The sequence below is a fragment of the Acartia tonsa genome, chromosome 14 (assembly GCF_053477335.1).
Source record: "Acartia tonsa isolate MP-2025a chromosome 14, ASM5347733v1, whole genome shotgun sequence".
NCBI classification, from domain to species: domain Eukaryota; kingdom Metazoa; phylum Arthropoda; class Copepoda; order Calanoida; family Acartiidae; genus Acartia; species Acartia tonsa.
The window spans coordinates 24,698,294-24,724,074 of record NC_137273.1 but is presented as its reverse complement, the minus strand read 5'-3'; the positions used below and the strand labels follow the sequence as shown (position 1 = coordinate 24,724,074).

Below are 25,781 nucleotides of genomic sequence, written 5' to 3'. Positions count from 1 at the left end.
TGATTCTAAAGGTATATATGAACCCATATTTTTTATGTCTGTTTGAGAAAATATTTAGATTTAAAGTTTTTATTAAACCGAGGTTAAAAAAATAGATTTTTTCAATAATTACTCAACAGAATTTTAAAAGTAAGGTGTCAAATTAAAGATCTTACTATTTTTGTTCATACTGGCCATTTTCTTCTTTTATTTTGTTGCGTTTTAGTACCTTAAAACCGACTTAATTATTTTTTTAAAAAACTTAAATTACTTAAAAAATAAGAGGTCTACAAAAAAACCCGATTACGTATCTGAATTCTATGAAAAATTTTACATCTACTAATTACTAAAAGCACCGGCTAGCTATCTTAAATAAAAAGCAAAAAAGTTAATACACCTTCTTTAAAAATAAAGAAAATAAATAAAGCAGTGACTGGACAAAGTGTCTCAAATATGAGCCATGTGACGTCATAAAAATGATGGATTTTCTATCTCTGTTTTAGGGGTTTTCTCTCCCACTTCTCCTCTCATCTTCCTATTTTTTATGATGCACATGGCTGTTTTTGAGACACTTTGTCCAGTTACAATAAAGCATGATCTTACTTAAATAATTACAATCAGTTAAATTTATCCCTTAATAATACCTGATTTAATTATGGCATGTGTCCTATTTAAATCACTATAAGCATGTTTTGGATTATGTGCTACTCCCCCTTGCCTATAGACGCGCGGCTGATTAAAAAATCAGATTTCCTATTCCAATGAGCATCCAGAATGACAGTTCAGGGTTTCCGATCCGCATTGATTTTTTGCGGATCTGGATCGGATCCTCAAAATTTGGTCAGTGCGGATCCGGATCCGGATCCTTGACAATAAAAATTAAATCACCAAACCTTTCAAAAAATATTTATTCTTTAATTCAAAGTCAAAAATACTTTTAATTTTCAAGTCTGACCCTAAACCTTAAAGATTGGCTCTCATCAAGAGAATGTCTGAGATTGTGTATAAATTTAGGTAGATTTTTCCATTTTTTCCGCATTTTTTTGAGTCCAAGGATCCGGATCCGGATCCTTGGACCCGAAAATATGCGGATCCGGATCCGAAACCCTGCAAAATGTAATTAATTTTCTTTGAGCGTCGGTCTGTCAGTTATGGAACAAAATATAAATATTGAAAAATATGAAAATATGTGAGAAAGGTTTCGTGACTCTAGATAATGACAATTCTCTTTAAATCTCTCATATTCCAATACATGATTTTTTGTTCTTCATTTCTTAGGGATGTTGTCATCCTGTGCTTATAATACAAGTATATGTACATTGTAATGTACATTGTTGTACATATCATAAATCAATAACTTAAATCATTATTTTTTTGTAGGTATGAAGGAGACTGGGTAAAAGGACTGAAAGAGGGCACAGGAAAAAATATAAAATGTTTCCATTTAATTCAGGCTGCTTGTAGAAAAAACGTGAAAAGAAAAAGTATTTATATAAAAAAACAGTCTAATTTGAGAGCAGGACCTCTTGTATATTGTAAAATCTGTAGGTTTTATCCTGTAAAAGATTTTTTAAATATAGGTATTAAACAATATACAAACGTAACCTATTGCTGTTTTAGTATCTTAGTGAACATACGTCTATAATTTATCAAACATGGTATTATGAATTACTTTTAGCATTTAACTCAGGAAGGTAGGTAAAAATGGTACTGCTTCTACCTCCATCCCCCTTCCCCCCCGCAAAAAAAAGTTTAAAGAGTTGTGTTGTCATTAGTTAGCTAATCATTTGGTAGCTGAGCTAGAATCTTTATTGGGTTGTACAAACTAAACCAACAGTCTGAAAATTTTCCACCAATAAGTTTATTCTAAGTAATGAGTTATATTTATTTACCCATTGTCCTATCTCTTAAACTGATGAAACTAAAGTAAAATGTAGGTTGTGGGGAAAAAGGTGGGTCCGGCTTTCTGGCATATCTCAAATTTGGCGAACTTAAAACTTTGCAACGCCTAGATAGAAATTATTTTTTTCTATTTAGAATATTTACATTCTATATTTAAATGCACTAAAAATTATTAAAGGATTATTATTTTGTATATCAAAAACATTAATTTGATTTTAAAAATTAGCGGTTGTATCGGAGACAACTTCGCAGGAAACTAAATAACATTCGTGTTACATCTAGGATGACTTTAGAGTTTAAGTTTTAGTAGCGAATTTACTCTATGTTTAACCCTAAATTTGAATTGGTTGCATCAATAGGTTGAGTGTTCACACTTTTTAACCACAAATTTTAATCTACATAAGGGGTTATTCTAAGTATCATCATCGGGGATGTATATTAATTTATCAGCCATTGTCTTATCCCTTTACATCCATTACACTCACTACTGTATACCCCTTCTAATTTAATTTGCTTTTGTGTATTGATAAAACAATATGCTTATGTGATAATATGCGGAAATGACCGCACACCGTGGAATTGGTCTTTTCCCCCCCAACTAATTTGTTTCACTACGCCTCCCACTGTATAAAAGTAGTCAGTAATTAAGAACGATAAATCATGAGATATTTGATCATGCACCTCATGCGTGGACCCACCATATTCCCCACAACCAAAATGTAAAGGTAAAATAATATTCTAAAAGCTCTATGTAAAATAATACTTTTTATATGCATAGAATAAACCCTAATAGATTAAACCTTTTCATAACACCCCCCCCCCCCCAATCAGCCTTATTTCACACAGGAAAAATGTGACTTTTAATGTTACTTTTAACCAAATTTTTCCAATGAATAAATTAAAGCCAATTAAGCTACAGAGTTTAGTTTTGCTTAAAACAATCAAAATATAAAACAAAGATGAACAAGTTAAAAAGAAAATTATAAAAAACAACAACATTGTTCTTGTTTTTAAAAGCGCAGCTTTTCCATAATTAGGGTGGGTTCGTCCGTCTGTCACAGACAGTTAGGTCTTTTCGTCAATTTGAACAGGCTAGAATTGCCTTATCGATTCCAAACTTTGCATGGCGATTGCTGTAGCAGTTAGGTACAATTTGAAAGCGTAGGAACTTTATAATAGTTACCAGAATTTTAAACATGTTGATTTTTAACAAATAATTGTTATGTGATTGATCTGATTTTTTGAATACTGATTCCTATAACAACAAAGTACAAAGCATCTCTTTAATCAAGTCCTAAAAATGTAAGTATTCCTTAATCAATATCCTGCATTTAAGCAGTTTTTCAACAAATTTACTTACAATTATGTGTCGACTTTTATACATTTATATTCTAATTATTCAGTTTTTACACTCTTCAAGTTTATACTACTGTTTCAGAGCTTCGATTTTATGGATGTTGTCATCCTTGTTTTTTATTCCTTTACATGGATCATATTTCATAGAACCAAGTCAGTTGAACTTAAACTTAATTTGTTTTTGCACTATGGGGACACGTGAAGGTTAATTCATTTGAATCATGTAATTTTTGTGTGTAAAATGTGATAAGTATTTTGCACCGGCTTTTTTACAGGATTATATCTGGAACCTGCAACTGGATTAGACACCCATAATTAGTATTTAGGATATTTGAGAATTTGACATGCTTCATTTACGCCAAAAATGAGATTTCTAACCTGGATGATCCCGCCAGGTTTGCTGGCATCCTATACCTAGACGTCCAAGCTTTTTTTATCTTGAGGGGGATAAAATGAAGGATTTAAAAGATGACGGGGTGGTGGATAATATAAAAAAAAATTTTAGAGGGTTAAAATGAGGGGTTTCCCCCTGGACGTCTGTTATCCAGGAGTTGGCATGACAGATGTATTAAAAAAAATTCAAAACCCCCTCCCTCCAATATACAGAATCTTGAATAATCAACCCTATCTATGAATATTTTTAGGAAACATTTTATATTTATATTTTGTAGGAAAATTTACTTATCCCAATGGAGATGTTTTCACGGTAAATTTATTCATAGCACTGCTACTCTACAAGGCTTTCGTGTGTCAGTTTAGGTTTTACAATTTTTAGCCTAGCAATAAATCATTTAATTTTTAAAGCCATATTTTACAGGGAACCTTTCTGAAGGGGACAGTAACACGTTATAAAAATATACAGAGGAAAAGGACGTCCAAGCTTTATATTAATTTCGAGCGGATCAAAAGTTGTTACTTACATGTGAAGTGTTATTGTCACCCCCCCCCCCCCCCCCCCTATATAACAATTTTTGTATATTAGGCGTCTTAATTTAAAGGAATACAAAAATTATATTTTTCCTTGATTAATTTTTTAAAGCGAAACAATTCTATAATATGGGTCGGTCCGTCCGTTACTCTTATTGCTAATTTAGTTATCCAGTATTTTATCAGTTTTGCAACATACTCTAATTTTTTTAGACTTATACATTTATATTCTGTCTATATTCTACATGTGTCAGTGTTCGTTTGTCGTACTGTATCATAGGTTAGATTTTATGGATATTGTCATCCTTGTTAGATTTATTACCTACGTAAATGTAAGTAGAATTTTAAAACTGCGTTTTATATTTGGTATTTGTAAAAAGAAAATTCATACAAATTTTTAGTAGCGAAGCTACTCCGTAAGTGTATGTATGTCTGTATTTAGTTCTAACTGTTAGATGAGAACCGTATCGTTGAGCGAGATCCATCTCTACAAACACACACACACACAGAAAGAAATTCTGTTGCTTTTCTATATTTGACCTAATATTTATTTGTTATAAGGGTCCATATGTGAACGGAAACCGCCATGGCAAAGGAGAACTGGTTAAGAGCGATGGAGAGGTAAATTTTGGGATCTACTGCAGTTCGCGGTAAAATATTGCTGGTAAGCAATATTTCCAAAAAGATCCAATTATGCACAGGGAAAGCTTCTGCGAGATAATTATGCATTATTGATTTATGGCTATTCCAGATAATTTGTAGGCCTTCTTGTGCCAATTAAAACAGTGTGCGGGCAAGATCTGTACGTTCAGCCGTTTGGCATCTAGCAGCCTTTAAAATTCATAGTTTTTTGGAAATATTGCTTACCAGCAATATTTTACCGTGAACTGCAGTAGATCCAAATTTTGTTTCAGCATTATTGCATTACAGTCCAAGGACGTCCAAGCTTATTTTTAGCTAAAAAAACTCGATAGCTCACAAACTTTGGAATCTTTTTTCAATCTTGATTATTTTTTTTACTAATGATCTTATCTACAGAAACGATAATTTTGCTTGTATTAATTTTAGAGTGTACATCGATCAATTCCTGTACCACATCTAAAAGGCAGTGTTGCGGAGCCGCCATATTTTGCTGAAGCCGTAATTTTCGTTAAATAACGGCTCCGGCCTAGATAAAAAGAGATTTTTTTTATAAACTCTTTTTTTGTCATGTGCAAATGCCCCTTTTAAGTTTTTCAAGACCATTTTTATCAAAAAGGGATAGTTTCACGAAGTGCATTTAAAAAAAAATAGTGAACTGTAAGTTTTTTCTATTTTAATTAACGTAGTAGTGCATGATATAAAGTTATTAATTAAAATTTAAAGATTTGACCAGGGATTTTCCTTAAAAAATGAGTTTTTCATTTTTATTTTCAACTTCGTTGCGTGTTATATATGGCAAAAACTTTTTTCTCATAAATACAACTTTAGATAGCATTTACTAGTTAATAGAACTTCAAACTTTTTATACAACAAAATACACATAACAACAAAGAATGACCAATAAAATATTTAGTATGGTACTTAGAGTAGTGATCTTTTTATATGTCTTAGTAGAATATATTAGGCATTGGATAGATATGATTGTGATAAAGAATTTTAACATTGACCTGACCAAACTTTTTTTATTTGACAATATCTAAAAGAGTTAGTGATTTGCAACATAAATTACATGAGAATGGTCTTTATATATATATATATGTTGTATGGTTAGTAAGTTGGTATTTTCGCGTGAGATAATGTGTATATTGTAAGAAAACCGGACGGTTTTCTTTATTTTTAAAAAAAAGAATCTATAGAAAACCTGTCCTATAATGAACCGGACGTTATTTTTTATGTTTTTTAAGTAACTTGTCCCAAGGGGAACCCCTGTTCAATTTTTGTATAACTCTTGTGAAATATGTGGAAAAAGATTCTCTGATATTGGTGTTTTGGCTATACATATTTGGAAAAAAATAGACCATTCTCATGTAATTTATGTGGCAAATCACTTTAACTTTTTTCGATATTGTCAAATAAAAAAAGTTTGGTCTGGTCAATGTTAAAAATTCTTTAACATATAATCATATCTATCCAATGCCTAATATATTCTACTAAGACATATAAAAGTTCACTACTCTAAGTACCTTAACTCTTTAAATACACTTCATAGAACTATCCCTTTAACTTTTAAACCCTTCAAGTCAAAAATAGACGTGGGGAAAAAATATGTTGAATCCGGAACTGGAGCCGCACCAAAATCAAACGGCTCCGCAACGCTGCTAAAAGGGATCAATAACTAATAAATTGATGTACATCCCAAATGAGGACATAATAATTGCCCCTTCTGTAGATTACAACTAGTGGTTTTAACGCTTGGACACTCATTTTAATGAAGCAACCAATCAAAATTCAATAAAAATCAACGAATAAAATAACGTTATTATGAAACTTTGGGGACTAGTTATATAATGAGCCCATTGTCCCCTACCTGATCTCCAGCAGTGACAGACGTAAACGTCTTTTATTTAGGTGAGAAGTGAAACCTACAAAGAGGGAAAACTGACCAACTTCACCGTGACAAAAGAAAAAGAGTAATGAACCGCAAGTTTATAATATATATATGTCGTCTTCGTGAATTAAAAAAAATAGAATTAAAATTAAATTTAAAAAATATATTAAAAAAACAATCTTTAGCCTTATTTCACTTCTATTAAAAGCAAAGCATAAAGATTAATTTGGTGTTAAGTATCCAAAAATGTTTTATTGTATATGTTAAGTAAAATTTATTTAAAATAAATATTTCGTGTTTTTAAGATATTATTTTTTTTAGCTTATGCCAACAACGAAGTAATTAAAAAAAGTAAAGAAACCTATACGCGATACTAGAATTAACAACCTTTTCATCTTCGCCATCCTTAAATGAGCCCATTTCTACCTTTAATTACTACCAACGCGGATGTGCTGTAGCAACTGTTAAATAGGTGGGAAAAACGGCCAAAAACCATTCAGACCTTATTATTCTATAATAGGAATACGTGAAGCTAGCCTGAAATGGACCTCTTTCAAGGGGCAAGAAAGTTGCAGAGAAATAATGCAATGGAAAAGGCTTAAATAAAAATAATAAAACCAACATTGGACCTATATTAAACTTCCCTACAAGAAAATAATCAATAAATTCAGTAGTTTAACTGCTGCACCTGAGAAAAAAAGTTGACAACACTTTATTCCGGAATTCAGGTGCTCTTTGACATTTCTCCATTTTAAAATAGAATATGGTTAAAAACGCTGTCTAATTAAACGAAAATAACAAAAATGTACGTATGTACTGTTTATTTGATATTTCATATAGAAGCATAAATATATAATATAACAATTATTCATAGCAAATTATAAATACAAAACTTTAAACGGTTATAATTTAACATAAACTTGGATTATTCTTAAATAATTCTAAGAATAAAATTAAGTATTGGGCAAGGGCAAAATGCTGGTTAGAAAATAGATGGTTCGCAAAGGAATTTTTTAACAAAATAAAAGGGGGGGGGGGGGGTTTAATGCAACCATCTCGTAATCAGTGATACGGTTCTAGCCGGTAGCTGTTGGTACTAGAAATTTATAAATTGGTTATTGCTATCATTTAACATGAATTAAACCAAAAATATGATTTAAAAAGTTGATTCCTACGTAATTAATGATGAATTTGCCCTGAAAATAGGCAAAAAACGGCTGAGCCGCCAGCCGTTACTTTTCCAACTTTTTGTTAGATTTAGGGAAAATAGACCTACCAAGGATTACTCATGAAAAAATTTTAGATAGAAATTCGAATTCTAAGTGCCATTTAATCACTGATTACGAGATGGTTGCATTAAAACCCCCCCCCTTTGTTATTTTGGAACCATATCCCATTTATGTAAAAATATAATTACTAATGGCCCAAATACCCACAATAAGCACTGCGTAGAAGTATGGATTAATTTTTAACCTCTTAGTCAAAACTAAATAAATAAAGAATTTATCCTGTTAACAAGTAAAGGGGCATAAATAGGAAGATTTTCTCATGATATTGATATAATAATATAATTAAGTTATTACCATATAAAAAGCTATTTACAATTTTCTAATAAAACCTCATAGAGGCTACTTCCAAAGTTCCCAGATAACAAAAAGCAACTTTGATAGAGACAGGAGGGGGGGATTTATGCAATGTTTAATTCAGTTTTTTTACTGTATAGAATACTTAAATTAGACATAAAAACAATAATCCAATCCCCCATAAAAACAATAATCCAATAACCCTTTTCAATACCTTTTAATTTTTAATCAGTGATATATCCCCCACCCCTAGATATAAAAATCTATAACAGTTAGGGAGTTGAATCCATTTTTATAGAAGCAGAAATATAATCTATGATTATGGTTTGGACCCTCTAAAACTGTAATCTACCTTACCACTTTCCCCTCTCTTGGTGAAGATATCTTCAACGCCGATACGATTTTTGAAATGTAAGATTCTACTTTCCCCTCTCTTGTTGAAGATATCTTCAACGCCGATACGATTTTTGAAATTTAAGATTCCACTTTTGCCTCTCTTGGTGAAGATATCTTCAACAAGAGAGACAAAAGTGGAATCTTATATTTCAAAAATCGTATCGGCGTTGAAGATATCTTCACCAAGAGAGGGGAAAGTGGAAGGGTAGATTACAGTTTTAGAGAGTCCAAACCATAATAATAGATTATATTTCTGCTTCTATAAAAATGGATTCAACTCCCTAACTGTATAAAAATACTAAACTCACTAATCACAACACAAGACGATTATCCAGAAAAAACATGAATTTACAACAGGGCTTGATGTTATTTGGGAAATAAGATACATCCCTTTACTTGTTACATAGCTCCGAATAAAATTTATCAAAACCGGTTCCGAGCCATACTGAAAATACAACCATCGTATAAAGACATTTTTTTTATAGACATACAATACTTAAATTCTGAATATAAATATCTATAATACGATGCGATAAATTAAATAAAAATATTTTAATCTAACTAAAGGATTTTAGAGTTTAAGTCTAGTTTACAATAATTTGAAGTAAATAAAATCTAGATTTAAATTATGCATTTAACACAATGTAGGCAAAGTTTAAATAAAATCTTTTTGATTACTACAAAAAGTAGAAAAAACTGAATAAAACTAAATCATCCTTCAAATAGAACCAACAAAAATCTCTTACCCTTGCGGAAAATACTTTTCATATATCTTCTACAAAGGGCTAATACGTCCTAAAGGTATTGAATACAGTAACACAATATTTGCCAGCGCAAAGGCTGCTACTGAGCTGTTACTTTACAGTATTCAATATCTCTGGAACAAGGTTTTATTTCCGGAAAGGTTGATGTGAACAGAAGATTGTTGGTTGGTTGCGCAGCTACTCTATAATTTGTTTAATAATCGTCTAGATCATATTCTTCCCCATCCAAGTCATCGTAGGATTGTAGAGACTGAAAAAATATTATTTATATACCATAAAAAATTTAAATCTTAAGGTTAGTCTGGTTTTACGCCAGGTTTGTAGGTATAAGAAACAGATAAATAAATCAGTTTAGTAATAGATTTAGATTAAAAATAGGATACTTTTATATCTAGGACAGTTCGAAATATAAAAATATATCGGATTCACTTTTAGGCGAACTCTAGTTTTAATAGTTCTAAAGGGCCATACATTTAACGAGAGCATTATTTTTTTTATAAGTTGAAAATGTATAACCGCCACTTCAACAAAAAAAAAACATTAAATAAAAACTACCATTACAATATTTACCTGGAAGTCAACAATATACCGGAGCATGCCGCCGATACCTCCAAACCCTCGCACATATTGAGACCCTTCTTGCGATCTAAACATTATAAAGCAAAGTTAGTATTTTCTATTTGTAACAGAGAGGAAGGGTAGATGATACATGAAAATTGCACTACCACCCAAAGTTTTAAAACTAATTTTACCCAAGAATTTTCCTAACCGCTATACCGATATGGTTTTCCTATATGGTAAAGCTTCTCACAGGTTAGAGAATATTTATAACTATTTCTTTCAGGCAGCCGGATCCGGGAGCAGCAACATTTTTGGTGGAGCCGGATCCGGAGCCGTATTTTTCGTTAAAAACGGCTCCAGATTAGCTAAAAATGATGCCACCCTTCAGTTCCCCCAGCGTGGCGGAGCCGTTTAATTTTTTTATGCGGCTACGGCTCCGACCTCAAATCAAGAAAAACCAGACATATTTTTTCCCCATAAAAAAAAATATTTTTTATTTTTGATAGTCCGGAGCAGTTTTTTAATGAAAATTACGGCTCCCGGCTCCAGCAAAATATGGCGGCTCCACGGCTCCGCAACGCTGGAACTTCCCCCATCCACAAAAACTGAATAATAACCAACCTGTCCGTAATAATCTCAAGACCAGCACCAAAATTCTTGTAGTTATTGGCCAACCATTCTAATAATGGTAAGTTATCCTCTAATTCCATTTCTACACCAGTTTCCTGAATAAATATAAATAAACTATGGTTGGCAATCAGAATCCGCCCAATTTTGTAATCCAGAGTCAGATTTTTAATAGCAGATTCAGATTCTTAATTGTTAAGCAAAACTAGCGTCTTCGAGTTTTTTTGGTCCTTGGTAGGTAGATTTCCCTAAATCGAACAAAAAAGTTAGAAAAGTAACAGTTAACCGCTGGCGGCTCAGCAATTTTGCCATTTTTTGTCTTAAGAGCAAATTAGTCACGAAACCTATCTCCACATAATCTTTTTGTCGCTCCAAATCCTTATCAAACAGTTCTAGCCGGTAGCCGTTGGCATTAGATATTGAAAAACTGGTTATAGCCATCATTTAACATGAATTAAACCTAAAATATGTTTTAAAAAGTTGATTCCTACGTAATTAATGATGAATTTGCCCTGAAAATAGGCAAAAAACCGGCTAAACGGAGGGAAAAAAGACCTACCAAGGATTACTCATGAAAAGTTTCAGATCGAAATTCGGATTCTAAGTAACATTTAATCATTGATTACAAGTGGCCGCTGTAGGGTCTAGAAATAGGAGAAAAGCTACTGTGAAAATATAAAAAAAACCGCAGCCTTATATTCTGCCCAATGCCCTGTAAAATTTAATCCCATAATTTATTTTTTTAAAAGCCTTTTAAAATATTGCTAGAATCCGGAATCCATCAATTAAATGAGAATCCGGAATCTGCGGAAAATCAGTTTAGTTTTTGGACGGATTATTGTAAGAATCCGAATCCGGTCCGAAAAATGGACAGATTGCCAACCCAATCTTTCAATAATAGAATAAAAACCCTAGATAGTTTGGTGAGCCAGCAAAAAATTTCTTTACAAATTGAACTATTTTTAGAACTCATTGCATTGATATAATCTTCAATATTAATCACTTTCGAAGCCATACCAGAAAAAATTTGTGTAACAGGTTAATGGTCTAGAAAAGCTATCGAGTCTGCTTTCAGACTGTAAAGGCCTGTATTTGTTATACCCGCTTATTGACCGCTCAGAGAACCATCCAGCTGTATCGCAGAACGCAACATGACCGGATGAATACTGATAAATACAGTACCCTGATATTGGTCTAGGCGGGATGGAATACACCAATTAACCTTGAAAAGCAAAGCATTTCTAAAATTAGCCTGTCCAATAATAGCTACAGCTACACGGCCAGGCGTGTGACAATCTATCCTTACCTGATCCATGAAATGTGTCTTATCCTTCTCTTGTTCTGAATTTAAGAAAAGAACCTTCTCTTCACCGGTTGAATGATTCTTTAAGGTCACCCTCTAAAATATGAAATAGTATTAATTTATTAGTTATATAAGTGGATATTGCGACAATGACATAGAGGGAAATTAATCCTAATTTTGACAGGGGTGTACATTTTCAAATTTGACTCTGCTTGGGGGGGAAATATATATGTGATTGGGTGGAAAAAATGTAATACTTAAAGAACTGAAAGCATTTTTTTCCATCTTCACCTTTTTGGTGAAAAAAAAACTAAAAGAATATGTGGGAGGGGGGATACTCTGAATAAAATGAGTTTTGAAAATATTTATCCATTTTATTTCCTTTCTTGCTGGAAAAAACTAGGAGGGGAAAAAAATAAAAAATTTTGCAGCAGGGGAAAAAAAATGAATCTTGTGCAGAATATGCACCCCTGCATTTTGATTAGAGCCTTAAATATTGGTCAATACGTTCTTCCATGGTCAGGGGAGGTCTTGGAGTCAATATATAAGGGGAAGGGGTTAAAATAGCCAGATGAGAGAAACCTTTAATCGGGATATGAGAGAATTTATGTACTCTATAATTCATTCCAACATACCATGATTAAGTAAAGTTCACTCACCTGAATATCAAGATTCTCCCAACAGATAAGCGTTTCCACAGCGCCCATCTCAAGAGCTTTCAAGGTATCGTCAACTCCGAAACAATATTTTCCTGTGTCCTAAAAGGAAATGTATATAATAGCTGTACTACCAAACATTATGACAAAACCAATAAAAAGACAATTTTAACAAAGACGTTTAAATCCTTAAAATATGCTTTCGTTGTTGATTGTTGACAAAACTATCTAGGAATCATTTCAAGTAGGGTTGACAATCCGTCTAATTTTGGACCGGATTCGGAATCTTACAAGAATCCGTCCAAAAATTAAGCTAATACTCCGGATTCTAGCAATATTTATAAACGCTTAAAAAAAGATTAAATTTTACCAAGTATTTAAAAAACGTTATCTAGATTCCAAAATTAGCCAAACATTGGGCAGATTTCGGATTCAGATTTATAACCCTACTTTCAAGATTAACTAAGATTTTGAAAACTTTAGGAATTACACCGGTTCCTTCGTCCGTTGCCTACAAATCGCATAAAACCTTCCCAGTAAATAGTGGAACGAATGTCAAAGCATAAAACGAGATCTTCAGAATATGAATACAGACAGACATCCTGTTACTCAAGTAGAAAATATCTAGTTCTAATCTTACCTGACTAATCTCATCGAAATATTTTCCGATTAATTTCTTTTCTTGGATAAACTTGACGTTTGCGAGAGACTCTGCAGAAAGCTCAATAGCCTGGTTGAAACCATTCTCACCTCCATACGATACGTCCACCAGTTTGATAATCTAAGAATAAATTATTAGGAGGAATGTTGCTAACATAGTATTCTTAAATTGGTCAGTGCGTTCATCTATAAGGAGGTGAGGTGATGGGATAAATAGGGTGGAAGGGGGGCGGGGGGTATAGTTATTTCAACCCACCAGGAGTTTAACTATATTAGAGAACATGAAAATGGTGAAAGATCCAAGAAAAAATATATCTATTATCATTACACTAACAGTATTGCAGATTGAATATAATTCCGTTTCATAAACCGGTTTTAAACATATAAAAATAAACTAATGTAGTTTTAATATTTTAATTTAAAGAAAGCACAATATTATGGATAAAAAAACAGACGAAGAATTTCCAATGGTCACAAAATAGAAAGACAAAGAAAATACAATCTAACTTATCAGCAGATGAGAAAATCTAGATAAATATTTTGAAAATTAGATTTCAAGAAATCAATCTACCAACCAAGGGTTGTATATTTGCCATAATACATCTCCGGAAGGAAGAATGAGGGGGGGGGGGGGGGGGGGTAAATAAAACCAAGTACAGTTACTATATTGGTATAAATTTCAAGAAAAAAGAATTGAGGGATGGCGAAAAAGAAATTAAACCATGTTTGAACATGTTGGAAGATATTCAACCCAACTAAGAAATTAAAATAGTATTGAAGAAGTTCTTTACCTTAGCTTGTAACCTAGGGTCAAACATATCGGATTGTGACAATTCAGTTTTAAAGTCAGCAGAACCAGCCAATATCAAACCTATAAAGAATATTTTCTGTGAATAGGAAAATTAAAAAGGATTTTTTGTCGTCGTAACAAAAGTGGTTTTGACCTATGAACAATTTTTTATGTTACAACGACTAATTTACTTTATTTCCCCTACTTCATACTTACCAGAAACGTTAGTTTTGTCGTTGGTAATAAAAAGCTGGACTGCAGTCTCCGCCACTTTTCTCACATAATTGTGACGTTTCTCCATTCTCAAACGGGCGAACCTTAATAAAAATATTTTGATCTCATTGTTAGAAGTTACCAATGTTGGAAGGAAATTGGACCGAACATGCTTAGAATAGTTTAATAAAGTCGATTCTTAAATCCACCCTAAATAGCTTTCACAGGTATTAAAGAATTTTAAAATAGTCCTTTAGCTCTTAAACTTTGTAACACCTTAGTTTAGAATTTTTTCATTGCCTCTTAAGGCTAAGCCCCTACAGGCTAGGGGCGAAGCTGCTAGTTAAGTATTTCATTTTAAGAGAAATATTTTTGGGGATATTTGTTTAAATTATAAAGAGTTGTTAATATGTATTCACGTAAATTTTTCTTTGCTTTGAGATTTTGTAATCCTTGTTTTAAACTATGAGTGAAGCTCACCTAAGGGCTGACTGACCACCTCTACCGTGTTTCTTGGGCAGATCGACAGTGAACTTGTGTAGGACGTCTCTGGTGTTACCCTGAAGGGTTCCGAATAGGGCTCCGTTACCGTCCATCACAATGAAACCGAACCTTAACAAGATTGATTTAGTAAAATAGACTATTACCCTAGATTGTAACTAGGACAAAATCCATTAAACTTGCCATCAGAAAGCATTTTCAAAAAAGTCTGTGACGAGAAAAGAATAACATCAAAAATGTGGAAGCTTCTATCAATATAAAGGAATCTAAAGGGAGAAGAAAATGCCGATAAATTGAGTACATCCCCAATGATACAAAAATTGCCCCTTCTGTTGAAGACAAAGAGTGGTTAAAATGTTAGACACTAAACTTAATGAAAAAATCACCCAAAGTTTTTAATGTCAAGCTAACGATTAAGAAAAAAAATGGGAGACTAGTATAAAATCAGTACCTACAGCTTTTTAGATACTTTAATTGAGAGACTAACCAACTTTAAGTTCTAGATATATTAATCACCTGTTATCATCCGCAAGAAGGGCAGTTAGAGCTTCTGTATGAAACTTGTTATCACAAAGGTAGAGACTGGTGTTGATGGGCTTGAAAGGTTCAAAATCAATGTTGACTTTCTTCTCCTTGCCCTCGTCTGTTACAATGGTACCGCAATAGATAACCTAGAGAAAATAATTTGAATTAATATAGGGTTTACTATCTTGTAAGTTGTAACAAGTAGGGATGCGAATCCGTCGAATTTTTGGGCCGGATTCGGATTCCGGATTCCTTCGGAATCCGTCAAAAAAAGTGACGGATTCTTGCGGATTCCGGATTCTTATTTTTGACGGATTCGGATTCCGGATTCTAGCAGTATTTTAAAAGGCTTTTTAAAAAACAAATGAAGCATGAAAATGTGCTTGGTATTTTCTAACGGGAGTGAGTATATTTTTATGTCATGTGATCACTGTACAGCCAATTAGAGGGTTTAGTTGATGTTGAGTGGATTACACTTCATCACGTGATCATTGGCTGTCCAATCTGAGGTCTTGGAATTGAATAGCTCATCACTCGATCGCTGGCCTGACAATGAGAGTGTGTATATTTTTATGTCACGTGATCACTGTACAGCCAATTAGAGGGTTTGTTGATGTTGAGTGGATTACACTTCATCACGTGATCGTTGGCTGTCCAATCTGAGGTCTTGGAATTGAATAGTTCATCACGTGATCCCTGGCGTGACAATGAGAACTCTGTGCTATTAGCTGGTATATCAACGTTGTTTATGTGGGAAGAAATGGGGGGGGGAAGGTGGTGTGTTGGGGGGGGGGGGGGGGGGGGGGTGATCTTTGCTTTCAAAAAGAGGGAGTTGTAAGAAAAAACTCAAGACGGTAATTTTAGCCTACCAATTTAGAATCCGGAATCCGCTATAAAAAACGGATTCCGGATTCGGATTCCAAAATTGGCCGAAAATTGGGCGGATTCCGGATTCGGATTCCGGATTCGGATTCGCATCACTAGTAACAAGTTTATGTAAAAAGTTAGGTACTCCCAGATAATGGGACTACAGCTTTTAGAACAAAACAAGAATGAAAAGAAACTACAGCCTATAACCGACACGGGACCTATGCTTACCTAAAATTGAAAACTTTAACAGACCAGTTGGTTATATTCTTTTTTTAGTGGACAATACTACTTACAAATATTTATAGAAAATAGGAAGCCTTTAACATATACATGTACCTATTCATTAAAAAAAAACTATCTATATGGAGCAATCAATCTTTAGACGTAGGTACCCATTTCAATTATAGCTGTAAAAACAAGAAACTCACCAATCCATTGGGCGGAACCTTGGCGTAGAGCTTGAGCCTGTGTTGTACGGATGTGATAGCACCGAGCACAGACAGTCTGTTCACTCGGGATTTGATATTAGAAGCTGTACCGTACTCATCTGCCAACATCTTGGAAACACGAGCAATCTGGTCACCTGGACGAAAAAGAATATATTCAAAATAAACCTTACATAAATTCCACATAACAAAAAAAAATTATCATTCGTCTGATCAGGGTTTCGGATCCGCATTGATTTTATGCGGATCCGGATCCTCAAAATTTGGTCAGTGCGGATCCGGATCCGGATCTTTGACAATAAAAATAAAATCACCAAATTTTTCAAAAAAATTTATTCTTCAATTCGAAGTCAAAAATACTTTTAATTTTCAAGTCTGAACCTAAACCTTAAAGATTGGCTCTCATCAAGAGAATGTCTGAGATTTTATATAAATTTAGGTAGATTTTTCCATTTTTTCCGCATTTTTTTGAGTCTAAGGATCCGGATCCGGATCCGCATTTTTTTTGCGGATCCGGATCCTTGGACTCAAAATATGCGGATCCTTGCGGATCCGGATCCGAAACCCTGCGTCTGATATTACTTTTATAACCTTTAATGGGACTAATAGATAATCAAGATCCTTCATTAGCGGTAGGATTTTTTTTTTAAAAATATCTCATTTAAGTAATTCTACGCATTAACCAAAAAATAACGTAACACCATGTTATGAACAAACTGAATTCTATTAGATTTACATTAGTCATAAATTGAATATGAAAAAAAGAAAACACGAAACCTATCAAAGTATGATTAAAGGTCTTTTGAAACATACAGACAAACCATGCAATGTTAAAAAATCATAAATTTTAAACTATTAATCTTTAATAGCAGCAGAAATTTGCATTTCCCGCAGAGCGTTACAGACTCACTGACAAAGTGAATTATAAAGTAGCTTTGATTATAAAAAAAAATAATATATAATAATATAAAACAATATTATGTACTAAGAACATACCAGGAGGAATAATGAGGGAAATCATGGAGGTACCATTACCCCTGGCAGCCTCCAGAGATTTGATCAACTTCTTAACCTTCCAGATCTCGACATTCTTGTCAGAAGTCTCAGCAGTAGACTCGGACATTCTAAATACAACAAGATTAATCTTTAAGAAAATATTTTTTTTAAACTAGAAAAAAGTAAGTTGTCAAAATCAAAAGTAAGCTTCTTAAAAATACGAAACTATCGTTATGAGACATGAATATTAGGTACTGGTAGCCAAATAATCAAATTTAATTTTACAAAACAAATAAACCAAAATTATATATTATTAATCTCACAAAAATTGCAAGACATACCTTTCGATTGAACTTAACAGCAACTATTCAGTATAATAATCTAACAATTAATCTGAAATTTAAATAGAAAATTAAAAATTTAAGTTAATTAAAATTAATTTAAATGAATACTAGCGTAATAGTTAAATAAATGCAAATTAAATAAATAATAAAAATTGTTTAAAAATGTTACAATTGAATTTTTTCGTTTAATGCGTAGGTTAAAAAAGTTCCATAGATCTTTAATTTTGGATATTAAAAGTAGTTGATGGTGGATTGATAAAATTGAAGGGATCGGGGGTAACTTCTCTACAAAATCAGGAGGTTTGGTATTGTGTTCGTTCTTGTGCGGTTTCATTAGGATTGTTAACCCGTTGGGGTGCATGGATATAATAAGATGGAAACTTCCACATTTCGCGTACAGATGGCGTTGATAGATTCGAACATGCAGATTTTCACCTGAAGCAAAAATATTGAAAATTTACATGGAAATTAAGTTTGAAAATTCAAAGATTTTTTTATTTTTTTTAGATTATGATAATCAATGATGTTCAGATGGGTCTGTGTTAAAGAAATCAAATTCATCACAATATCTTGATGAATATATCAAGTACACCCAAGTATAAATCAAATGCTTACCTAAATGAAAATCTAAGCCAAAAGTGCTGATTTTGAAGAGAAGGCCAGGTAAAAAACCAGAGAGGACAGGATCAGTGCAAAGTGCTCAGAATTGAACCAGGGTCCGCCTGGTAAAAAAAATATTAATAAATAGAAGCTTAATATATAAAACAGGATCTTTAGGTCTCTTAGGGTCTCACAAGCTTATACCAACAACGAAATCAATTTGGGGAAAAAATTAACGAAACATATACATGATTTTCAGCTGTCGTTGGGGGCAACAATTAATAAAATTGACGACATTTATATCTGCACCCAAATCTTATTTTGATTTATTTAGCTTGTTGGTAATGCCTTATTCCTGGGCAATCACTGAAATAATTTCTCAAAACAAGTAAATTATCCCTTAAGGCTAAGGACGCATCCATTCATCGTCATAATTCTACAGTCTTTTAACCGCACTTGCAGAATTACTTAAGTATAGAGTAGGTTCGCTAGTATAAAAGTTACTTACTGTAAGATCCGGGGTAGTTGACAACAATAGAGACGAGAGGGGTGACGCTAGCCTCCTCGCCCTTCTCCTGGGCCCTCTTCAGCTGGGAGTAACCGTCAGCGTCGTACAAGGGGACGGTAACTTCGCCCTTGGAGGCCTCGGCCAGAGTCTTGATCCAGCTCACCTTAATACAAGATTAGTTATATAAACCTTGCACATTTAAAATAAAAGATTATATTTAGTATAAAAGTCAATTTTTGTTTGTGAAGATCTCGATAACCAAGCTAAATTAGCCCTTCATTGACGACAAATTCTGTTTAAATTTTTGGAAAAAGGTTAAACTGTACTTTCAAGTCTTAATACATAGCTTATATATTTATTACCTGGTACTTGGAACCATCCATGGTAGTAGAAGCAGGAACAAGGGCACCATTGATATCAGCATACAGAGCAGGCTTCTCACCATTTCTAAAAAATATTAAATCTTTATAATGCTAGGTATTGTGCAAAATTCTGAAGTCATTACAACTTGTGCATACGAAAAGTGAAACATCCACTAAAAAGCTTTTTAAGTAATTAAACTGGTTTAAAAATACAAATGACAGACGAAACTATGGACTATAGTTTTACTTTACAACTTTTCCCCACTATCAGGTAACAGTGTAATTAACCTTTAAATACACCCCCCCTCTTCCCCCAATGAAAATGTAAAAAGTACTTGCCCGCATTCTAGGGTGAACTCAGCAATGAAGGGGATGGCAGCAAGGACCTGAGAATCCGCAGGTGTGTAGCTGGAGGCAGACACCTTAGGGTTCGTGCAGGCTCCTGCAAAATAAAACATTAGCTGGAATAATAATAAAATTCATAAAATATTATTGTAAGTAAATATTTCGTATTTCATTGACTCATTAAACTCTGACGGGCTAAAAATTCATATGCAACGTCCTAATGATTGACTGCAGTCAATATTCTCATTAAAGGAACCTATTATAATATTATCATTCCAGAGATTAGTTTTTCAAGATATTAAAGAATAATGTAATTATGAATAAATCCTAAGGATGGTAAATAAAAGTTAATCCTGCTCTGAAGTTAAAATACAGGGGTGTATATTCTGCACAAGATTAATTTTTTCCCCTGCTGCAAAATAGTTCATTTAATCCCCCCCCCCCCCCTGGTTTTACACCCTAAGGAGAGAGAAAATTGAAGAGAGGTTTAGTAATTTCATTTTATTCATATTTTACCCCCCCCCCCCAAAGGTAGGGTAATATAATCGAATTTTATTCAGAACTCACTATTTTTTTATATTTTCCCCTATCCTATTGATTTTTAAATCAGGCCCCCCCCCCCCCCCATTTAGCAGGAGTTTTCATGCAGAATATACACCCCAGTAGTATTATCAAATCAGCAAATTTTTAACACCGCTAAAAATAAGGGGGGGGGGGGGGAAGTTCTGACACTTTTGCGTAAACAGTGATTATAGGCTTTGTCTTTGGACTGAGAGGATAGGTTATTAGGGATAAAATCATTCTTGAGATGAATTTCCCCCAGATTTAAGATTTTTTGGATAGGCCTCCAGGTTCCGGAGCTCCAGGCCTCCAGGTGGTCTCTGTACAGGTAAAAATTAAATATAAATTTTTTTTTTGAAGAGTTAGAAGTTAACTTATAAAAACAAAATATACTTTATTTTGATTGTTATTCACATATTTGAAGAAAAAAACATAAATATTTTGTCTCATAAACTGACATCTAACTCTTAAAAAAAATTTTTTTTTCATTTTTACCTGTAGAGAGACAACCTGGAGGCCTGGAGCTCCGGAACCTGGAGGCCTATCCAAAAAAAAATCTTAAATCTGGGGGAAATTAATCTGCATATAAGAATGATTTTATCCCTAATAACCTATCCTCTCAGTCCAAAGACAAAGCCTATAATCACTGTTTACGCAAAAGTGTCAGAACTCCCCCCCCCCCCTTATACCAAAAACTATTTTTTTAAAACTTTGGTTACCAGCATAATTTACAGTGAAATGTAAGGAGACAGTCTAATTACTACCTGAAACTACAGCAGCCATGCATGCAGAGGCGAGGACCACAAATCTCAACATTTTAGGTTTAAAAGTTAATCTGGAATTTTACAAAATTCAGATGAATTTAAACCTGTTACATTTTTCAACATTCATTCCAAAATACAAGGGGCTTGAATGTTAATATACAAGATTAATAGCCATAAAGGTTGTTCATAGAAGCATTTTAGGTTTTGGTGCTCGGCTCCGTCCACAGCCCACAGTTTACTCGTCATCCTCCTCCTCTTCGGCGGCTCCGCCCTGTCCCTTCTTGGCGTTGCGCCTCTTGACACGACCGGGTCTAAAAATATAACTCTTATAAATCAAAGCAACAGAGCTTTAGAAATTTCTTAAATTTTTTAAGGATTATAAATAATATATTTCTCGTATAAAAGATTTTACTTTAAAAATCATGACCCTACTGTTTTAAGTTGTACCATGACATTGTTTATTTTAGAAGTAAACTCATCCTTATATAAAACTTACAGGTGGCATGTCTTGTCAGGGTGTCCGTCGCTTCAGATCTTACTAACCGCTGAACCGATAAGGTCTCCTTTATAAGTTAATAGCGAGGCTTCTCAGAGGTGTAGGAAAATTTTTAAAACTATTTTGAGAGAGAGAATCGCCACCCGAACAAGAGAAACAGTCACTACGAAAAGAACTACCCCAAAAAATTGTTTTAATTAAAGAATTAAAATTCTTAAACGTAAACCTTAAAGGGACATAACCGCTAGTTCATAAGGTTGTAACGTTGGCACATTAAAATATGAAATTAATTACCTTCCACCACCGAAGGGTGACTTAAGGCTGAAGTCAATGTGCTTCTGGGAGTCGAGACGGACAATGAAAGAGGGAATGTCGACCATCTGCTTCCTGACACGGATGTGTCTCTGCTTGATCAGAACACGGGCGTGGTGGATGGACTTGGCGAGTCCAAGCTTGAAAACCTATTACAATAAAAACGTTTAACAAGAAATTGAGAAACTGACAAGTTAAATAGTAAATGCAAATATCGAATCTTTTCCCTTAGCAAAATAGACTAACCTACAGACAAAGCAAGTTATGGATTAGATTCTTGTTACAAAAATGATTAGAGTTTCGAATTATAAGTATAAAACACATTTACCAAGTGAAAAGACGGACAAGTCAATGTATTTACTAGAAGAGATATTTACAGTGTCAGAAATAATCAAAATTTTAGACTTATTTTATCATAGGAGCTTAAAAATCTCGCTTGCCTTTTATTTTAAATACGGACGGAGAGATTAAGAGTAGATTCCCTACTGTTGTGCTTACTGCTCACCTGAGTCTGGAGACGACGCTCCAAGAAGTCCTCAATCTTGAGGCCGAGCACGTAATCAAGCTTCATGCGGCTCTCGTCCAACACACCGATACGCACCAGACGACGCAGGAGTGCGTTACCTAGTTAGTAAAAAATTATTTGAAATAAAGAAAACACAAATTAAGAAATTTTAATATTTTTAAATCATCTAAGGATTATGGTTAACTTAACATTTAAAGCCATCATTCTAAAGGAACTAAATTTGTCCGTTCGCATCCAAGACAGTGTCTAGAAAAGCAAACATAACCACCAAAAACTTAATCATAGTTTCCTATGAAAAATCCTGGCAGTTAAGATCGCTGCAACACCATACCTTGTGAACACGATACAGGTATATCTACTATAACACGCTTATGACTCAAGCTTCAGCTATGGTAGACGGTAAGGTCCTTGGGCTCCTGACATCTCAACAATATAACACCGCCAATAAAGGTTGTGTAAATTGAAGAGTTGTGCTAAGGTGAGCCCAGCAGAAGGATCTAAGGAGCGTGTACAAGAAACAGATTAAAGCAGGGATACAGGAATGGAATAATGGCAGCGTTGTTGAGCCGGAGTAGTCATATTTTGCTGGAGCCGCACCAAAATCAAGCGCTTGATAAATGGTATTATGGTAAGTAAGCTTCTTCTGCTAGGATAAGCTTTAATTTACGGCATTTATTCGCTTGTGCAAATAAATTAAAATTAGTCAAGATAACGAAGATGCAATAATTCTAAAACTGCAAGTTAAAACCGGCCAGAGAATACATCCAATGCCCCATTCCTAAAACACTGGGTGCTAAATATATATATAAAACGTGATAACACCAGACACGAGGTCTAACCTTCGAACAGCCTACGGTGGTCCTTCTCTTCGAGGGTGAGGAGGGTTCTGGCGGCGGTACGGATCTTGGCCAAGGAGTACTTGACTCTCCACACCTCACGCTTGTTACGCAGACCATATTCACCTAGGAAAGAGTGTAATGAGACATTAAGAAATAATAGGACATACCTAGTTTAGGAATACAAGGAATAAGTATTGAATAACATTAACGTGAGTCGATACTAAGTGCATATTAAAAAAACTTGCCCCAGTAAATTTTCTTTAGACAAATTACTTCAATAAAAAAAAGTAATTAACTACTCAATCTGTAAAATCCAGAATTTAAGTAGCAAAGAAATTTTGTTTAAAGCAATAAAAAAAAAGACATGTTAGTTATGGGCCGTTTATAAAATACACAATACTACTATTTTTAAGCCTTAAAACTCACACATTTTAGCACAACCTGCCTCCCCCTTTATCAAGATCTTACTTTACTTTATTTGTTATTTGTTTAATGAAGAAATCTTGTATTTACAGACAGTGCACTAGATAGATAAATTCAAATAATTATAAATATTTTTCTTCTCAACATTCAATGGGTACCATCAATGCGGAAAGCAAACACTTACCAATGAGCTTCAACTCCTGGTCGAGACGAGCCTTCTCGAAAGGTCTTCTGGGGGTGGCGTACACCTTCCTACCGTTCTTCTTTATTCTGCCATTAATCTGCCTTGCCCTCTTGTGAATCATTTTGGCTTCTCACAACCGCTGTATTGGCGGTCTGCAAATAATATTTTGATATTACATTTGCAAAAAAATTTCAATTATATTCAGTTCCAAGATAATAATTCTTATAATGTAATTCAAGGGGGGATGGAATATTTAGGTTGTACTAAATAAAGAAATGGTAAGTGATTTATTGTACTTCTGTTAGCAAACATGAAGTTAAAATAAATCAAAGCTGAAAATATTTGAATCAAATCCAATCGTGCTGGCTTAAGATAAAGTTATAACAGAATTCTAGATTACATTCTAGATACATTTTAGAGTACAAAATCAAATGCAGAACAATTCCAAATTTGATTTAGAATTAATCACTTACTCTACTTAGATTTAAATTTGAATAAATTCTTGATAATTTGCAGAATTCGTACATTTATATACAAAAAATAAGCACCCACAAAATTGTCTCAATCGTATTTAGTGTAATTAAAATTTTATAAAAAAAACATTGTCATAAAATTAAAGTTACAGCCAGGGTTTCGGATCCGGATCTGGATCCGGATCCGCAAGGATCCGCATATTTTTTAGTCCAAGGATCCGGATCCGCAAAAAAATGCGGATTCGGATCCGGATCCTTAGACTCCAAAAAATGCGGAAAAAATGGAAAAATCTACCTAAATTTTTATAAAATCTCAGACATTCTCTTGATGAGAGCCAATCTTTAAGGTTTAAGTTCAGACTTGAGAATTAAAAGTATTTTTGACTTCAAATTAAAGAATAAAATTTTTTTGAAAAATTTGGTGATTTTATTTTTATTGTCAAAGATCCGGATCCGGATCCAGTAGGACGATCCGGATCCGCACTGACCAAATTTTGAGGATCCGGATCCGCATAAAATCAATGCGGATCCGAAACCCTGGTTACAGCTTTATTAGTCTAAAACTAGCCCTCTTAATACAGCAATAACTTGAAGAGAAAAAAATTAAAAAGGTGAAATATGGCGTAACATACAAATCCAATTTGACACGTGTACGATTTTAGTCCATCAACCTATCATAAATAAGAAAATGGCCTAAAACCGCTAATACGCTTTAAATAGACTTTATATTGTAAAATTAACGAATTTAACAATGTATTTCACTTAATAATATCATTATAAATAACATACATTAATCATTTTTCAAGCACATTGATTCCTTTCTAAAAAAAATGTGTCTGTAATACACGGCCACACACACACACAAATCTAGTGTAGGGCGCATGTAACCGGAAACATCGTCATTGTAAGGGTAGAAAATTTTCAGCGGCATTTTTGCGCATTTTAAAGCGTAGTACGCTAATTTATATGGGGGAGTAAAATTAAAATCATTTAAAACGCAAAAAAAATCTCATATACTTTAAATAATCTAAATAAAGATTTTTTATTTTTATAATAATTTTAGATTATTACATTTTTGTCTATCCCTTCCCGGTGAGTACGCTTATAGACTAAATTCCTATCGGCTTTTAGTATAAAAGTAAATCTGTAATTTTTGCATATAATTATATTTTGAGATATTAAAGCTCGTATATACTAATAGCCATTACCGGAAACTTTGTTTGGAAGGGAATTAATGGAATAAGGTTTTCTAGGGAGGAAAAAAGAAATTTTTAGGGTTTATACTGGTTTGGGCATAAAGTAGTAGGTAATATACAATTAGAATTAATTTTTCAAGTTTGAAAATTTGAGTACCCCCCCCCCCCCCGCGGCGCTCGTCCCCCTTGCAACTGCCTAGCTGCAGCGCTCGGCTCCCTAGCCTAAAACCTAACCTAAAATAGTTATTCTGTCCCGGGGGGGG

At 33.6% G+C, this 25,781-nt stretch overlaps 4 protein-coding genes and 1 non-coding gene across 17 annotated transcripts in view; 1 reads left to right on the top strand and 4 right to left on the bottom strand.

Moving 5' to 3' along the window:
* The window catches only part of LOC145305501 (uncharacterized), a 30,193-nt gene extending 23,203 nt beyond the window's left edge, over nucleotides 1–6,990 (top strand). For both annotated transcript variants that reach the window (XM_080147130.1, XM_080147129.1), the window contains 4 exons: nucleotides 1,360–1,405; nucleotides 3,914–3,943; nucleotides 4,726–4,785; nucleotides 6,715–6,990. In XM_080147130.1, coding sequence (XP_080003256.1) covers nucleotides 1,360–1,405; nucleotides 3,914–3,943; nucleotides 4,726–4,785; nucleotides 6,715–6,780 — 202 coding nt within the window. In that variant the 3' untranslated portion in view covers nucleotides 6,781–6,990. The remainder of the gene's footprint in view (nucleotides 1–1,359; nucleotides 1,406–3,913; nucleotides 3,944–4,725; nucleotides 4,786–6,714) is intronic.
* A 510-nt stretch (nucleotides 6,991–7,500) lies between these two features.
* Nucleotides 7,501–18,042, bottom strand: eRF1 (eukaryotic release factor 1). 12 transcript variants are annotated; one of them, XM_080147123.1, is made up of 16 exons: nucleotides 17,927–18,042; nucleotides 17,586–17,713; nucleotides 16,572–16,726; nucleotides 15,265–15,419; nucleotides 14,728–14,859; nucleotides 14,251–14,351; nucleotides 14,036–14,115; nucleotides 13,225–13,365; nucleotides 12,588–12,686; nucleotides 11,932–12,024; nucleotides 10,620–10,723; nucleotides 10,008–10,083; nucleotides 9,420–9,687; nucleotides 9,070–9,118; nucleotides 8,127–8,202; nucleotides 7,501–7,635 (listed from the first exon to the last, which is right to left on the bottom strand). In XM_080147123.1, exons 2-13 carry the CDS (start codon nucleotides 17,710–17,712, stop codon nucleotides 9,631–9,633), a joined length of 1,320 nt encoding a protein of 439 aa, XP_080003249.1. In that variant the 5' UTR covers nucleotide 17,713; nucleotides 17,927–18,042; the 3' UTR covers nucleotides 7,501–7,635; nucleotides 8,127–8,202; nucleotides 9,070–9,118; nucleotides 9,420–9,630. The 12 variants fall into 12 exon arrangements, with proteins under 12 accessions (XP_080003249.1, XP_080003247.1, XP_080003250.1 ...); XM_080147121.1 differs by having other exon boundaries at nucleotides 8,140–8,202; XM_080147124.1 differs by having other exon boundaries at nucleotides 8,127–8,180.
* Tapdelta (Translocon-associated protein delta) lies at nucleotides 17,978–21,209 on the bottom strand. The gene is made up of 6 exons (XM_080147128.1): nucleotides 21,070–21,209; nucleotides 19,739–19,841; nucleotides 19,400–19,484; nucleotides 19,038–19,200; nucleotides 18,545–18,651; nucleotides 17,978–18,364 (listed from the first exon to the last, which is right to left on the bottom strand). Exons 1-5 carry the CDS (start codon nucleotides 21,119–21,121, stop codon nucleotides 18,557–18,559), a joined length of 498 nt encoding a protein of 165 aa, XP_080003254.1. The 5' UTR covers nucleotides 21,122–21,209; the 3' UTR covers nucleotides 17,978–18,364; nucleotides 18,545–18,556.
* RpS9 (ribosomal protein S9) lies at nucleotides 21,140–24,131 on the bottom strand. The gene is made up of 5 exons (XM_080147127.1): nucleotides 23,850–24,131; nucleotides 23,243–23,365; nucleotides 22,383–22,501; nucleotides 21,860–22,026; nucleotides 21,140–21,380 (listed from the first exon to the last, which is right to left on the bottom strand). The coding sequence occupies exons 1-5, from the start codon at nucleotides 23,968–23,970 to the stop codon at nucleotides 21,305–21,307; spliced, it is 606 nt and encodes a 201-aa protein (XP_080003253.1). The 5' UTR covers nucleotides 23,971–24,131; the 3' UTR covers nucleotides 21,140–21,304.
* LOC145306698 (small nucleolar RNA SNORA53) lies at nucleotides 22,716–22,914 on the bottom strand. Its single transcript, XR_013875147.1, has one exon. It is a non-coding gene; the product is annotated as a small nucleolar RNA SNORA53 (small nucleolar RNA).
* Nucleotides 24,132–25,781: the final 1,650 nt, after the last annotated feature.